At 40.3% G+C, this 15,668-nt stretch overlaps 1 protein-coding gene across 8 annotated transcripts in view; it reads left to right on the forward strand.

The window, feature by feature from the left end:
• The first annotated feature begins 3,708 nt into the window (after positions 1-3,708).
• LOC128759527 (leucine-rich repeat-containing protein 49) overlaps positions 3,709-15,668 on the forward strand; it is a 29,617-nt gene continuing 17,657 nt past the window's right edge. The window contains exons 1-9 of one of the 8 annotated variants that reach the window (XM_053866544.1): positions 3,709-3,960; positions 4,366-4,416; positions 4,493-4,562; positions 4,651-4,696; positions 4,778-4,869; positions 4,953-5,040; positions 5,473-5,676; positions 6,109-6,175; positions 10,411-10,554. In XM_053866544.1, the coding sequence (XP_053722519.1) occupies positions 3,874-3,960; positions 4,366-4,416; positions 4,493-4,562; positions 4,651-4,696; positions 4,778-4,869; positions 4,953-5,040; positions 5,473-5,676; positions 6,109-6,175; positions 10,411-10,554 (849 nt within the window). In that variant the 5' untranslated portion in view covers positions 3,709-3,873. Of the gene's footprint in view, positions 3,961-4,365; positions 4,417-4,464; positions 4,563-4,650; positions 4,870-4,952; positions 5,045-5,472; positions 5,677-6,108; positions 6,176-10,410; positions 10,555-15,668 lie in introns of those variants that run through there. The other 7 variants (XM_053866547.1, XM_053866546.1, XM_053866548.1 and 4 more) reach the window with 7 other exon arrangements.

Consider the following 15,668-nt stretch of genomic DNA (forward strand, 5'->3'; position numbering starts at 1 on the left):
ACTTCCGATACTTCTTTTTTATTGACACTGTGGCCGCTCTCCGCTCCTGCACACACACACCGGCCGCACGAGACGCGTGAATTCACGTGTTCATCGGACGGAGAAAATGGCCGGGGCAGGTCGAGGGTGCGTGTCAGGCTGCTAATTGGTTAATAGGATGAGGCAGGTGAGGAGGGCAGGGAAGGCACTAGTTTATGAGAGGAGCGGGCTGATGGGTGGACACGCGAGTCAGTGCAAGCGACGGAGTTATTTGTAAGATTTCCGGAGTACTATGTTCATTGTTGCGTTTTTGTGTGTGTGCCATTTTCATCTTTTTCTGAGTAATACAATGTTTTTTGTTGTTGCATTTTTTTCCCTGTTTTTAATGTCCATTCCATTTCCATGTTTCTGTTCTGTTTCTTTAAATATATATTCTGTTGTTAGTGCCATTTATTTCTGTTTTCTTGGATAATATATTTATTGTATTTTTTCTCTTCTATTTTTGTTTGTTTTCATTGTTTTCTTTTGTTCTTTTTGAGTATTTTTTATGATTTTAATGTCATTTTTTTCAGTGTAATATTTTATTGTTTTTTTTTTTTTTCTGTTTTCATGCCTTTTTTCCCCATCTATTTTTAGCTTTCCTGAATTATCGAGATGCTTCATACCATTCAATTAATTGCCAGCTCGATTAACAGATGCAAATATGACTTGTTAAAACAAGTCCAGGCAACATATTTGACTGGGAAATGGTGAGAAAAAAATATAGGAAAAAATGGAATCAATAGATATATTGTTCCGAAAAAAAAAGAAACAATAAGCACAAACAAAATCCCAGCAAAGCAGATTTTCTTTTCTTCAAGACCTTACCGCACAATACGTATTGCACTGCAAGTGCTTTTTGAGTTTTAAAAAGTAATTCTTTAATTGTATTTTTTGCTATGACTGAAGATGACCTTCTGTTTTAAACATGAAACACTTTCCTTGTTTTCGGAGCTCAGTAGTTAGTGCTCTGAATTTAGTTATGTTAGATCTACACACACACATTATATGTTATCTTTACTGAATACATTTATCATTATAAATTTATACTAATAATATGATTATTATTACTCGTCATGCGTTTCAAATTTCTATGCTTCAGTCGAAGATAAAACAAGTCGTTTTTACCATGATGATTTTCAGACAATATCTTGCAAATAAAATGAATGTACAAATTTAATCATGTGTTGAAATATATGAATAGATTTGAAATGAAGAAACTGTCTTTTATTATTTACACTCAAATCCCAATGAGAGCAAGCAAAACTATTCAAAAAATGATGTGAGGTTTCAATCAAGATTGTAGAGCTGCCAGTGCCCTGAAAGGCTCTGAAGATTAGGACACTGTTTCATGAAGCTTCATCAGCTAGTTGTCGCCTTCCAAGACAACTGTAGATTCAGAACTTCCAAAGGGAGTGTCCTAATTATCCACACATTTTGATTCCTTTTTTTCCCATTATATGATATATAATGTGCTCAAATGCCACTCCTTATATTCACCAGTATTTCAATGAGTGCTCTGAAGAGTGCAAACATCAAACCTTGAGGTAGGTTATGCAGTATTTTTCAGCCATGTGTTGAACTCAAACCCTCTGAAGGTAGACTGCTGGGTGTACCTGATCATCATCTCTCATCCCTTTCACTGTCTAATATTACTGCGATGAGAACTGACTAACCTCTCAAAGAGATGTGGTGGTGAAGCTGCAGAGAAGGAGCGTTGCCCTGGAGGAAACAAGTTGGCTTTGATTCTGATTAATACAAGCCACATTCTCTATAAGCAACTCATGGTCAGTCTGCGTGTTGTTCCGTGCAAGCAATTGCAGCAGGTTTGGCTGCATTTGTGACGTCCGCCTTCGGCCTTCTTAATAGCCTCCTAAAATACCTGTGGCAATTTGATGGACTTCGGCCAGCCCAGCATTAAATATCTTCACAGGCGCCTTTGACAAACCACGCTCACAGCGGGTGGGCTGACTGACTCACTCGCGGCACCACATGCCACATACACGCCACTCTGATTAGTCTACAATGCAACATGGTACGAGAGAGAGAGGGAGGGAGACAATACCACAGGGCAGGAGGGGAGAGTGCCAGCAAATAATGCTGGTTATCAAATCCTTTTTTTTTTGTGACGGCGCGCAGAGGGAGTCTGTCACTTCAGCTGTTGAAACAAGTACACGCTTGCACAACATGTTACATATCATACAGACGACCAATGAGATTCTAAATGCAGCACACAATACCATAATTGTAATAACCTTAATATCAGAGGTAGGACTTCCTCCATCACCCCAGTCAACATGTTAGCTTAAGTGTCCTGACAAGATGTTTCTGTCTTATCTATCTATCTATCTATCTATCTATCTATCTATCTATCTATCTATCTATCTATCTATCTATCTATCTATCTATCTATCTATCTATCTGTCTATCTGTCTGTCTGTCTGTCTGTCTGTCTGTCTGCCTGCCTGTCTGTCTGTCTGTCTGTCTGTCTGTCCTTCCATCCATCCATCTATCTCTCTGGCTTGTTTCCCCCTGAAACTATATTAACAGTGAAGACAGGTGTCATGTCTTCTGGTTCCCTGGAGGATCAGACTGTGAAGTCTAATCCCCAGACTTTTTATGTGATTCCCAGTATGTGCCTGCCGACCAGAATGTGTGATATTAGAACTAATATACCTTGATCAGAGGAAAATTCAGCTGCCTGGCTCTGCCCTTTGTGATGTGTGGGGGTTTCATTCCTCACCAATGTCACCAAGATCCTGAATCCTCAGCCTTGTTGAAGAATCTGAACACAACCCTTGTTCATTTTTTTCACTTTAGAATACCTTAAATATGGCTGTATTATGTGACAGTTGAACAATTGAATTGAATTGAACAATGACGAGAGGGTCCAAACACAAATTCCAATCCAGAAGGAAGTGTTGACCTTTTCATTGCCTGTTGGATCACCGCAGTAACCTCCTTCCAATTGGTTGTGTCTGGAAAAGCTCCAAAGGACATCCCTTCAGTGCCAACGCAGACTGTCTTGGCACTATTGGCAAGCTGTCACTTGAATGAGGATTAACAAAAAAACAAAAACAAAAAACACACACACATAGTAGTGCTGGCTCTGAACTATACGATATGTACAAAAAACAAACAAACAAACAAAAAAACATATACCATTTAATTAAAAAAAAAATATGTATGTTCAACGCAATGGTATGTTCTTTCACTATATTTCAGTTAGTACTGAATTTAATTCCTAAACTTTTTAGGCTCTCGTTGGCCACAGAAAAGAAACCTTACAGCCTGGAGTGGGTTCCCAGGCGTTTATCTTTAGACATGCTTCCTCTATTCTGTACTCTCTACTTTTTTAATAGGAATTCCTTTCACTGATATTGTGAAGTTATGTCAGTTTTAGAATACAGTAGTATATTCACCATCAAATCTGCTCAAAATGTCCCTAGTTTTGACTTCAAACAAGACACCTGTTTTGAGTTTAATTTGAGTTTAAGTTTAAAGAAAATGTCGATACATTCATGTATAATGCATTGACTTCAGTGACTGCAACTGCGCATGGGGCTTACGTTTGTCATCAAGTGGAACCCTATCTTTAAACAATACAGCGTAAAGATGTTTCACCCCGGTCTCCAGTCAGCCACACCGGAAGTGAGAGTTACCAAGCAACCACGTGGTTGTCATGGCAACTCTGCTTCGCTCACAGTAACTTTTAGGCGCTGTGGTTGTGAGAGCGTCTATATTTCTGTTTGTAGCCATATTATTAAATTAGACTAGTTGAACACAACTAGTGCTGAACGCTTATACTACGGAAGTTGTCTACTTAAAGCTAGCTGACGCTAACGCTAGCTCTACATGGAGCACGCCGACGACTCAGGGACTCGCCATCAGAAACACAGCAGGAACAATGACCACCACTTCTCTCTTTTTCTGACGCCAGTGGTAAATGTTCTCCTTTAAAAAAAAAAACCAAATAAATAAAATAAACAACAGAATGATTTATCGTATTTCAAAGAGGACTACGGGATGGTTGGAAAGGTTAAAAACAGATAATGAATTCGACTAAACCTGCCTATCCTGGTCACCCAAATTCCTCCTGCAAACCTTTCCGTTACTAATATAAAAATATATTATATCGTTTTAAAAAGGTTCCTCATTTGTAAGTGGTATAAGTTCTCCCTCTTTACATCTGTTGAATTCAGTAAGTTAAGGAATATAACAAATACAATGTGCCTCTACTACACCTGATTTAATGCTTTTATTTCTTTTTAACATTCCTCATAAAGTGAGCAATATGTTCCATTTTCTACTGTTGATGTCTGTACTTTCCTGTCTTGTCCTCCACAGGTGAGCAGCTGCAAGCTGCATTCTTCATCCGCCAAATCATCACAGAGAGTGGTGAGTCTTTTCAGTGTGCTGTTTATGTTGTTCATGGTTTGTTTTCAGTTGTGTGTTCATGTTCACCACTTTTCAGTCAGAGCGGATCCGTTTTGAGAGAGACATAAGTGTGAATGCCACCCACCAAACAAGTCCTTCAAACCTGGGTATGCTTGAACAATTCACCTCTCCTCTCTTCAAATTTAAAATAAGCAGGCATGTTTTGATTTGTGCTTTTCGCTCTGCCCCATTTAGAGAACAGACTGCATTCATGCAGTGAAAGACTACTCGTCCAGACTTCGTCAGTGCCTCTGTTTTCCAGTGATATGTCTGATTGTGATGCTCATAATCTCGCGCCGTTGACCATTAAACCTTTGAATAGTTTGCGTCCAGATTCTGCGACAAACTATAGCTACAGCTATGGAAGACCGACCCGTAGTGCAGGTGCCAATCACAATGCCTTAAAACTCTTAGGTTAATATCCTTTCACCTTGATTAACAGTCCTAATGCACATGAAATTCATCTTTTTGTAATGAATATTTTACTTGTCTTACAGATGGAGTCTCACAAAATGCTGCTCGTCACTTCAGACGTTTGCTTTGCAGCAGCTTTGTTTCCAACTTCCGAAGTATCAACTTTAACAGGTAGGTATGTACACAAAGAAAAAATGAAAAAGTGTTTATTAAAATAAAATGAATAAACACCACAGGGAATTACAGAGAAGCACTGGACAGCACTTGGAAAATTTGTCATTAAGATGTTTTCAGTGGCGAAAAATAATCTGCTTTTTTTTGTTGTATTATAACACACACACACACGTTTTTCATATTCTGATCCCTACCATGCTTTCTTAGTTAGATTTCTTGGCATTTTGATCACATTCTTTCACATCTCTCAGTCAAAGCCTCCTGGTAATGTTAAAAATACCTATTAATGAGGTTGATCGTTATCTAATGGTAAAACTGAGATACCGCCGCTGCTCCACTAGGGCGCAGCAAAGCTCACTTATAGTTCACGTCTCCAAGTGCAGTAACTCATCACTGTATTGTTTCCTGCTTGTCTTTAAAATCATACAGACGGGGTTTGGAAGAATGCCCGCAGCTGGCTGCTGGAGATGAACTTCAGCTTCTCAACCTCCAGCACAATCAAATCTCACGTATCCAGCATCTGTCACGTTTGCAACAGCTCGTCTTTGTGAACCTGTATGACAATCACATTTCAGAAATGACCGGCATTGAAGCTTTGAGCTCCCTCAAGGTCCTTCTTTTAGGGAGGAACAGGTCTGTGATGATGTCTTATTGTTTTACAAACATATGTAGTGTAAAATGATGTGTTCACATGACAGTATTTAGAGCTCTGACAGAGTGGAAGATTCCAAGGTTCTCATTAGGTGTGATTCAAATAGACAGGATTAGAAATGAGTATATCTGAGGGACAGCCCATGTATAGAAGTTTGGAGACAACAGTTTGGAGGCCAGACTCAGATGCACATGGACAGGAGGGTCCGAGGTCATGCTGGGTCATGAGCGATGACGACACCAAATAAAAGGAGTAGATAAAAATAACCTGTGCTTCATAGAGGTACGAAATGTTGATAAACATATAAGAAGATGACGTCTTAACATGCAATAGTACTCTTTGTATTAAAGGTTTAAGACAGTGTGTATCGCCAAATTAACCTGCAGTTTCTGATGATTGATTCTTGTCTGCAGAATTGAAAAAATAAGTTGTCTGGATCGCCTTTCCAAACTTAACATCCTGGATCTTCAGCACAACCAGGTACCCCACTTTTACTTTTTCCCATCTCTAATCGCCAGCATTTTTCTGATACCAAGAACAACTTGTTTGGATGTGACTTTCCACATGGCTGTGCTGTGAACAACTTGAATCAAAGAATGTGGTTAGTGAGTCTTTCAACTGAAATTTAGTTCAGTCTGACCTTGAGTTCACTCCGTCTTTACTCTCACTAACCTAACATTGGCAAACTCATAAACACAGGTGCTATAAAGGGACATTTGCAAACCTCTCTTTTCTGCCCCGTGCATTCTGTGATCACTGTTTGAAGTCTAAATCAATCCTCACCTTATTAAGTAGGCCACACCATCAAAGCCTGGCAGCACTGGCCCACAGTCTATTCCATCGGTGGCTCAGGCAGAATGAGCTCATCTCACATAACAATTTCTGCGGTATCTTCTTTGACAAATCGCAATTAGGTTGCGGCAAACGGTTGTCCATTTCCATTATTCTTAGCCCCCACTGACATTGTTTACAGTTTAAAGACCAAAATAGTGGAAGTCTAATTAATGCCACTGGTGGATTACCCACAACTCCTGCTAAGAAAAGAAGAAACCAAAGCGCTTCCCTTTGTTGAATTAGTGCTGGCCAGCCTTCCGCCCACATCAGTCCTTCGAGAGCTGCTCCAAGGCTCTGAAAAGCGAGCTTCACTTTCTGATGTTGGCGGCTTTAAACACAAGAAGAGGCCAGATCATCACCCAGTCACTGCGATGAAAAGCGATTCTTGCTTCCTGACAGCTGGATTTGTTGCTCATTTGTCCCCTTTTTTATTTAGTCATCCAACAGCTGACAAAGGAGGTTCAGATTTTCTGGAAATTACAGCTCAGACGTGTTTTTAGGATTTTCATATGGTAAAATATGAAAATCCAAAAATTTTTTTTTAGGATTTTCATGTCTTTGGGTGAGGAGAGTACAATGGAAATAAAATGGAATGGGCTCATCAGCCCATCAGATTCATGATGGGCTGATGAGGCTTCATGAAACAGAGATCTAATTCTGAACTGAGAGCCTGATCTACCCATCACGAGTCTAGAAATGATGATGATGATGATGATGATGATGATGATGATGATACTGAGGTCGGATGATTCAGTTACATGGAGAGAAGACAGTGAACATGCTAGCTAAATAATATATAGTGATAAAGATGTGATTGGTACAAAGAGCATTATGTAGCTCAAAGTGAAACTGGTGCTACAACAGCAGAGAGAATTCAAGAAAAAAATTAAATCCCAAAAAACAAGTTTTGAATTTGTAAATAAATGTTCAAATAACAAGTTGTATTAAAAACAATTTTGGGGGGGATTCAAAGCTCTTTTTTCTTTTCCATACATACTTTTCATACATAATAGTATGTATACATACATAATAATTGAGTTTGTATATTTTATATGTTAAAACATATTAATTTTATTATATTTTGTTACTGATGAAAGAGTTGTTGTACGTATGGTTGATGTGGGATTGAAATGAATATTAATAATTTTCTCTTCATATTCCATACTTTTTTCGGTATTCTATTTTTGCACAAAATGTGATGGCGGAGATTTACCGCTACACTCCAGTTAGATTCTGTGATCAACAGCATTTGTCTATATAAGCGTCATTCAAAAGTGGCTGACATCTGCAGTAAATGTTGACAATGTGACAATGATGATGATGACAATTTGGTGGGGGACCATCTGTGCGCTCTACATTTTTAAGGATTCCACTCATCTCACTCACTACAAATTACACATTCACATACTAATTTGCAATGTTGGTGATAACGCTGGATGTTTGTGCTCCCTGAGTGCCTTTCTAGCTGATCTAGTAATTGATGAGTAAAGAATATCTTATCTGACCTGTTTGTGATACAGATCAAATCTGACATTAAGTGATTAAGCATTCAAAATGATAATACATATTGACATCAGAACACACGTAGGTGTCGACACCAATACATATTTTTTTAAATTCATCCCCATTCCATTTTATTTCCATTGTACTCTCCTCACCCAAAGACATTCTCTGTGGGTGTGATAATCCCACTGTTCCTCAGTGACCCAGTGATCGGGTTAAAATGTGAACTGACATTGTTGAACAACCGTGCAGCTAGGCGGTGATGTTTCCACTTGGGCAGTTTGACTTTGCTGAGATTGTGGAAAATGCCCTACAGGCTAAGAAGGAGAATCAACCAGTAAGAAAATGTTCGCGTTCATAGAACATCTCTTGTCATGTGAACTTCATAATCTGACCATCTACATTTCTCATCTTATGCTTGTGTTGATGACTTTATGTGCACATCTGAGATGCATTGTCTGGGCCTGTGTTACATTTTACTGTAGATAGAATAGTGGTTTCACTCTCACCTTTCTAAATTATCATGCTTATTTGTTATCTTGATTCTAAATGAGACCAGACTCCACTTCTTTCTTTACCACACCAACTGCAATTTCACAAATATTTATCCAAGAGGAACCTTACACCCTTGTTGAGCCATCATTCTAGATACCTGCCTTTGTCTACAGAAACTGGAAGTGTGTAATCAAATGCATATGTCTAAAGTTCAAATCAGTTGTAAATATGCAGTCAGTGATTAAATCATAAAATAGTTATTTTTCTTACCATTTTTTCGAAGGCTGAAGAATGAAAGGTGCTTTCATAGGGACCTGTGGCGCGTTTGGATGACTCAGCGTTATGAAAATAAGCAGCAAAACTGACATGGAAACATCAATATGCCACCCACATCTCTGCTTCCTTCAAGTCCCATCATTGTGTCTAAATGTATTGAAAGTTCCAACCAAATTACAATTGCGGGAGTGAGGTTTTTTGTAGCGATGCGTCAAGGAAGTTTCATGACACAGTATGGAAGGGTTGTTGAGGTTTCATGAAACAGTGTCCCAATTTTCAGAGGCCACCAGATGGCACTATCTGCTGTAAAAGGTTTGGACATCTAATCTGATCTAATTTATTCAATGAAACCTTACATAATTTCTAAACCAAGAGTGCCATCTAGTGGCCTCTGAAAACTAGGACACTGTTTCATCAAACCTGCACTAGTGTCTCATGATACCTCATTTACCCATCACTAGTATTTGATCCTTGAACTGTGGGAATCAATCAATTTCTGTTGCACTTAAGTTAAAATTGACTCAGTATTTTAAGAAAAGCACCTGACTGTAATGCTCCATATGGAGCTGATATCAGTTTAAAAGCCCCTGAGATGAGCATAATATGGACCTTTTAAGCTCTATGCTTTTATGTCCATTCCCTGCACAGACTCAATTGAGTCCACGGAGGGTGAAGTGAGGTAAAATGTCAGTTATGTTTGCTGACGGTGACTGACATTATCAGATAAGATCCTGACATGATTCATGTTTCACTTAACATTCCTCATCACCACGTGCTGGTTCCCATAAAGTCACCCCTGCCGCAGTGGAGTACTGACCATGTACCAACCTTTCATGCCACACAGCTGCTGACAGATTTCACATTTTGGTAGACAGTTAGACACTTCACTTGCTACCAAGCAAGATGGACCTTATCTACTTCCAAATGTGAGCCTTTTGGCACTTCAGGTACTTCAACTTACCTTTCAGCGACTTAACCAACATACAATTTGATTGTCCATTGTAACAATTGTAGTGTTCATCGTCACACTAATTTATCGTGTTAAGAAGATTAGTTTAGGAGATTTAAATATAGTTTCATTTTGACCCTGAAAATGACTCACCTTTCTACCAAACTGTAGGTTAAAAGTCTTGAATCAGCTTTGCACGCAGACAATTTTGGTGAAATATTTGACAGTTCAAATTCAAGAACTGCTAGTTGCTAATCTCACAAATGACGTCCGTTAGTTTGCTTCTGATGACATGCTAAAATATTAACTCTAGAGAGTGAATAAAAAGGTATATTTGGGCAGAATTCTGCCTCTACTGCTCCTTTGACTTCCAGTGAGCCCAGTATGCATCAGCAGGTCGATACATCACTCTGGGTCCAACAACCACTGGGAATTCTCCTAATGCATTTAAAGTGTCACTTTCGTTGGGGGCCCCGATTTTCCACCGAGACTAAAAGGATAGATTCAGGAATAAGATTACACCACTGTTTGACCCGGCAGCACGTATCTGTTTTCCTTATATTGGAGGTGACATACAAGTTGGATGTCACAGAAAGGTTTATTCAACACAACACTTAAATGTTGATAGCACAGATACACATCTGTTCTGTGTCTTCAGATTTCCCGAATTGAAAATGTGTCGCACCTGAAGGAGCTAGAAGTGTTGAACCTGGCGGGAAACAGGATCTCCAGAGTGGAGAACTTGGATGGACTGGACTGTTTGACTGAGCTGAACTTGAGATACAACTGCATCTTCCTTCTTGTAAGTTCCATTTTGTAAGTATGTTTTTACGCTTTATCCAGCAGACTTAGTTATATAACAGTTTATTCATCAGGCGTGGAAGAATAAAAGACTTTTATTGGCGAGTAACATTTTCTCACGCCAACTTTCGGGTAGCTGCTGTCGTTCCAATTGTTGTCTGGGTGGCAGATTATATTGGTACTTGTAGATGTTGTGTAGATGAGGTATTGTGAAACGAAATAGTGTTCTATTTTTTAGAGGCCACTGGATGGCACACTTCGTTTACAAATTATCTGAGGCTTCATTGAATTAGTTTTTCAAATCCACACATTTTACAGCAGACAGTGCCATCTGGCGGCCTCTGAAAATCAGAACACTGTTTCATGAAACCTCATAGACTCATCACTACTTTTAAGAGCTGCCTTGAAAAATTTCATCAGGCTGTCTCGATGCAACCTGGTGCTGAGGTTTTAAGGAAGTGGAAATAGTGTTTGAGAGTTCACTAAATATATTTAGGAATATGATGATATGAATAAAGGATTGCTATTCCTGGTATACTTCTATTATGAGCTTCCTTTGTCCAGGTGCTCTGTGGGTACACCTTTGTCAGTGGCTGAGTGCACAGTATGTCAATGGCGTCTTTGTCTGAATGTCTGTAGTGTAATGTGTCTCAGTGTTACCTAGGGAGACATAATTCATTAGCCTCGACCTCCCACTGTCTTTCTGGCTGAGTGAAAAATGAAACAAGATCGTCTCACACTGAAATACCTTCTCATGGTTTCTATAGTTTTAATATGGTAAACAAAATAACACCTGCTGGGACAGGCTTTTGCATTTTAACAGAAGTCACTGGAGCCCCCTCCTTATGGGTGGAATTTTGCCCTTTTTTCATCCTTCACCCTGTACTTCACCTCATCTACTACTTCAGGTTCTTATTGGAAAAATTCACAGTCATCACTTTCCTTAGCCCCTGTCTGTCAGCGCTGTTTTCCAGCAGCCAAGTAAATAACTGTCGTCTTGGTAGCCTCTACCTAATTCACCAAGGGTGGTGAAGATTGGCAGCAGGTGGCACGCCTTCTCCTGTTTAGACTGAATCCCAAAATCTTCATTCATATATTTCATCACTCTTGGTTGTCAACTTACCGTCTGTCACGGATGTAACACCTGTCACACTCTCAAACACGCATGCTCATGTGGGTCTTTTTCATCCCAGAAGCCCTCCGTTGTGATGCATTTTTTTTGTTCTATTTTTTTGGCAGCAAACACGCCGATTTGTTTGGATGAGTAGAGTACAGCATCACCCGCAGGCACAGAATAGCTTTGTGGATTAGCGATAGTTTTCCGATGGGGCTGGCTTTGTGTGAGGCCAGTGGTGAGTCAAGCATCATTACAATTGAAAACATGCAACACGTACATTACTGTTGGCTAGCTTTGCACGAGTGCTGACTTATCTCTAGCTAGTGTTTCTTTCCTTTTTTTTCATTTTATAAAGATTTTATTCAGATATTCTATGGGCAACAACATGTAAATGCAATACATTTTTCAAATTAAATATTATCTGTCGAGATTTGTTGCTAGTCATGGGTGGTGACAGACACATCTAGTTCAAGAGAGGTGGGTTTTCTTCAATCTAGAGAGAGAAGGTCAGTCATGCAGGAGAAGCTGCAGCTTCATAAAAAGTGGAGCGTGGGGGAAGGCATCAGCAGTGAGATGGTTTGGACAGGTCACTCTGGGAGGAAGCATACCAGCAAGAGGGATGTTTAAGATGGTAAGACTTAAGTGGGCATCCGAGTCTAGTTGTGCACCAAAACTGAAACCAGGATTAGCTCAAGGACTGACCGTGAATGTTACGGCAACTTAGTGAAGTTTGTGACATTTGAAAGCTATTGTGTCTGTATGATTTGGGTTCGTAGGAAGTGATCCCTTGAACTTGTATGTTGGTAGATAGATAAGTACAGATAACAATGGAGATCTGCTGACGAATGATGTAGGGATGACAGTACACAAAGAAGAAGTCCAAAGGTCATCCCTACTTCTTGACACCTAACCCTTTGGGACAGTCAGCATCACTGTGTTTAAAGAAGCTGCATGAAGCATGGCGAAGTTGCTACTTTACATAAGGAGGTGTGGACACATATAACTACAATATGATTTAACAATGGGCGCTTCTATTCTAAGTTTTAGAGTAAATAGAGTTTCAGGGGTGTCCAAAACAGTCCTCAAAGACCATGCTGGTTGCAGGTTTTTGTCATCATCATCATCATCATCATCATCATCATGCTCAAGAGATGAGGAAGATCTGATCTCCAGGTGATCGGCTAAATGTCTGCAATTTTTACATATATATATTTTTTTACTTTTTATGTTATTCACTATTTTCACTATTTCACTATACACAGTGAACTTCCATTGCAAATTTTGGGTTTCTCTTTTACAATATCAGCTTTATCTACCTTCATCTAAAACTGTTTTTTCGGGTTGACAATTAAACTGAGTTGTGTTTACGCATGTGCGCAATACATTGCTCCTAACATTATGTATCGAGGGTGACACCATCTCCTGACCTTACTACGCCGTTTCACGCGTTTCTTTTTACGTTTTCATTGTTAAATGGCACTTCATATGAATGTTTTAAAAACCGTTTTTACCTCACTTGAAACACCAAAAGCAAATAAAAAAAAATTGGTTCAGTTTGTAGACGACTGTTTCAATGCTTAAGTCTGTACTTACAGGGTGTGAAATTCCTCCTGGATCATGATACTGAACATGAGAAGTCTGGTTCTTGAGATATTTCCAATTTAATACAGTACGTATGAAGTCGCCCTAACTTCCGAGCCGTCCCTATTTTTAGCGCCTGCTGCTGTAATATGCTTATTAGGATGGTGCGTCTGACTGAGGGTCTTTTCAAACCTTTTATCACTTTATTGATTGAAGCAGTTTCTATGAATGCAGCACAGTCACAGCAAGCCTGGGCGCAAGATTGTCGTTTCAAGTTACTAAACAACATCCTCATTTCTGGCACGCAACACAGTACCTGAGGCCAGATGTGTGCCAGCTAAGCCGGTGTCTCATGTCTGTGTAATTGGGAAAACAACCTAAAAAGCTCTAAAAAACACAGCATTAATGCCTCTGCCGTGTTTATATGAGCTGCTTTTGTGCTCTTTTGTGGCGGGTGTTGTTGCCCTCCATGCACAAAAAAGACCTGTGATGAGAGGTATTCCCGTGTTTGTCATGGAATGCGGCTGCCAGAGTTCAATATGAGTGTGAAAAACAAAGACACGCGAGCTGTCAGAGGTTTGAAGGTGGAGCAAGAATAAAGAGGTGAAGACAGGGGCATGAGGAGGAAAACACATAGATACACATCCAAAGTAGAGCTCTTGGAGCAGCGACATCAGGGACGTCCGCTGAGCTCATTGGCTCAGATCAATACGTAACTTGTAACGACAAAAGCATTGGTTACCGACTGCGTGCTGCACTTCATTTCAGTGATGACATCATTCTGTCTGGGATGCTATTTTTAGCAGCAGCAAGACAACGTGCAGTGGCAGCCGCCTCAGCACCATCGCTACAGACTGGTGGAGACACTGGCTCCTGGACTGGTGTGGCAGCTGGCGGAGAGAGCATTAGCCCTGGGTGACTTGCACTTTTTCCAGACCAACACTTTTGAACCAACACTTCCAAAGAATGGTATAACCTACAACATAAATGACATTACCCATTAAATCAGTTACTGTTTAATGGAATAAACATTATTAACATTATATCACTAACTATAAATATATATTTTGAAGTATAAAGTGGGCATCAAAGGGTGTGACATTTGACCAGTTCACCCAAGTTCACATGATGTTAAACCATATGTACAGATGATTGTCCTCTTCATCCATGTCCTTTAGATGTCTAGGTAACTTTAGGAAATGGACCCTGAACTGATGCCATGTTCTCTTGGCCCAAAAGCAATAGCATTTATATTTCATTTCATGAAACAGTGTGATGACAGATGTAAGTGAGTGCTTGCTGAGAGTTGCCTGTCTCTCTTGCTTGTCTCGATCGTGTCCAATTAACCTAGTGAGCATGTCTTTTCTCTGTGAGAGGAAACCGGAGTACGTGGATAAACCAACATAGGCACAGGGAGGGCATGCAAACTCCACCCATAAAGGCCCAAGCTGGATTCAAACCCTGAACCTGAGTGGCAGCAGTGCTCACCATTGCACCACTGTGGTGCGTAAAATCAGCCATTTCCAAAAGTAGACCCAAATAGAGCTGTCATGTGACTCTGGACAGGATGAGAAGCAGAATCAGCTGAGCACTTGGAAAGCAGAGCAAAGATAGGACAGGCAGCGCTGAGTTCTGGGTGAGCAAGAAAGCTAATGCAGACGAAGCGACTGAAAGATGGCGTGAACAAAAATGACCTTATTAGACCAACTCGCGGTGATCAAGAGTTCGGTTAATAGAAAATTTAGGCTTAAATTGAAGTTATTTTAACTTATAGGTCCATGTAATAAAAATAACTATCTATATTCTTTTTTTAATGTGGAGGGCCCAGATCGTTGCATTTTTTTATGAGGTTGAAGGATTGAATTTAAAGTATATTACTGAGCTTCAGTAGTGAGATGATCACTAAACGGGTGAGGCTAATTCCAGATAGCATTAGGAATGAGAGCTGAATTCAAGGGCGTGTTGGATACTAGTTCAGTGTTGGCAGGAGAGAGTGCTGTCAGGCAGTGGCCACCGAGGATGCTGACACAGCTCGCTCACTACGCCGCTGGGCGTGTCCTCACTCCTTGTCTTGCAGCATGTGCAACAGTCACACACAGACTGCTCTCGCCACACTGACGTCTGATTAGCTATTATCCCTTCTGACATCACTTACATCCATTCCCCCACCAGCTGGTACCAAGAACCCCACCCCTTTTGACAACATTGATTATTGATGACGGCATGGCCGCCATGGCTCAAGCCCTCCCGACCCCCTCCTCAGAGCAGAATCTCAGCCATTGTTCTTACAGGTACAGTGACTAGCCGCGTGTGTGTTTTAGCCCACTGCAGTAGGGGATCTCTGCATTAGCGCAGCTCCCTCTCCGAGCTCCCTCCCTTCCCCCGTTGCTCTCTCATCACACTCTCTCTCTTCCGCC

The sequence above is a fragment of the Synchiropus splendidus genome, chromosome 5 (genome assembly GCF_027744825.2).
Source record: "Synchiropus splendidus isolate RoL2022-P1 chromosome 5, RoL_Sspl_1.0, whole genome shotgun sequence".
Taxonomy (NCBI): Eukaryota; Metazoa; Chordata; class Actinopteri; order Syngnathiformes; family Callionymidae; genus Synchiropus; species Synchiropus splendidus.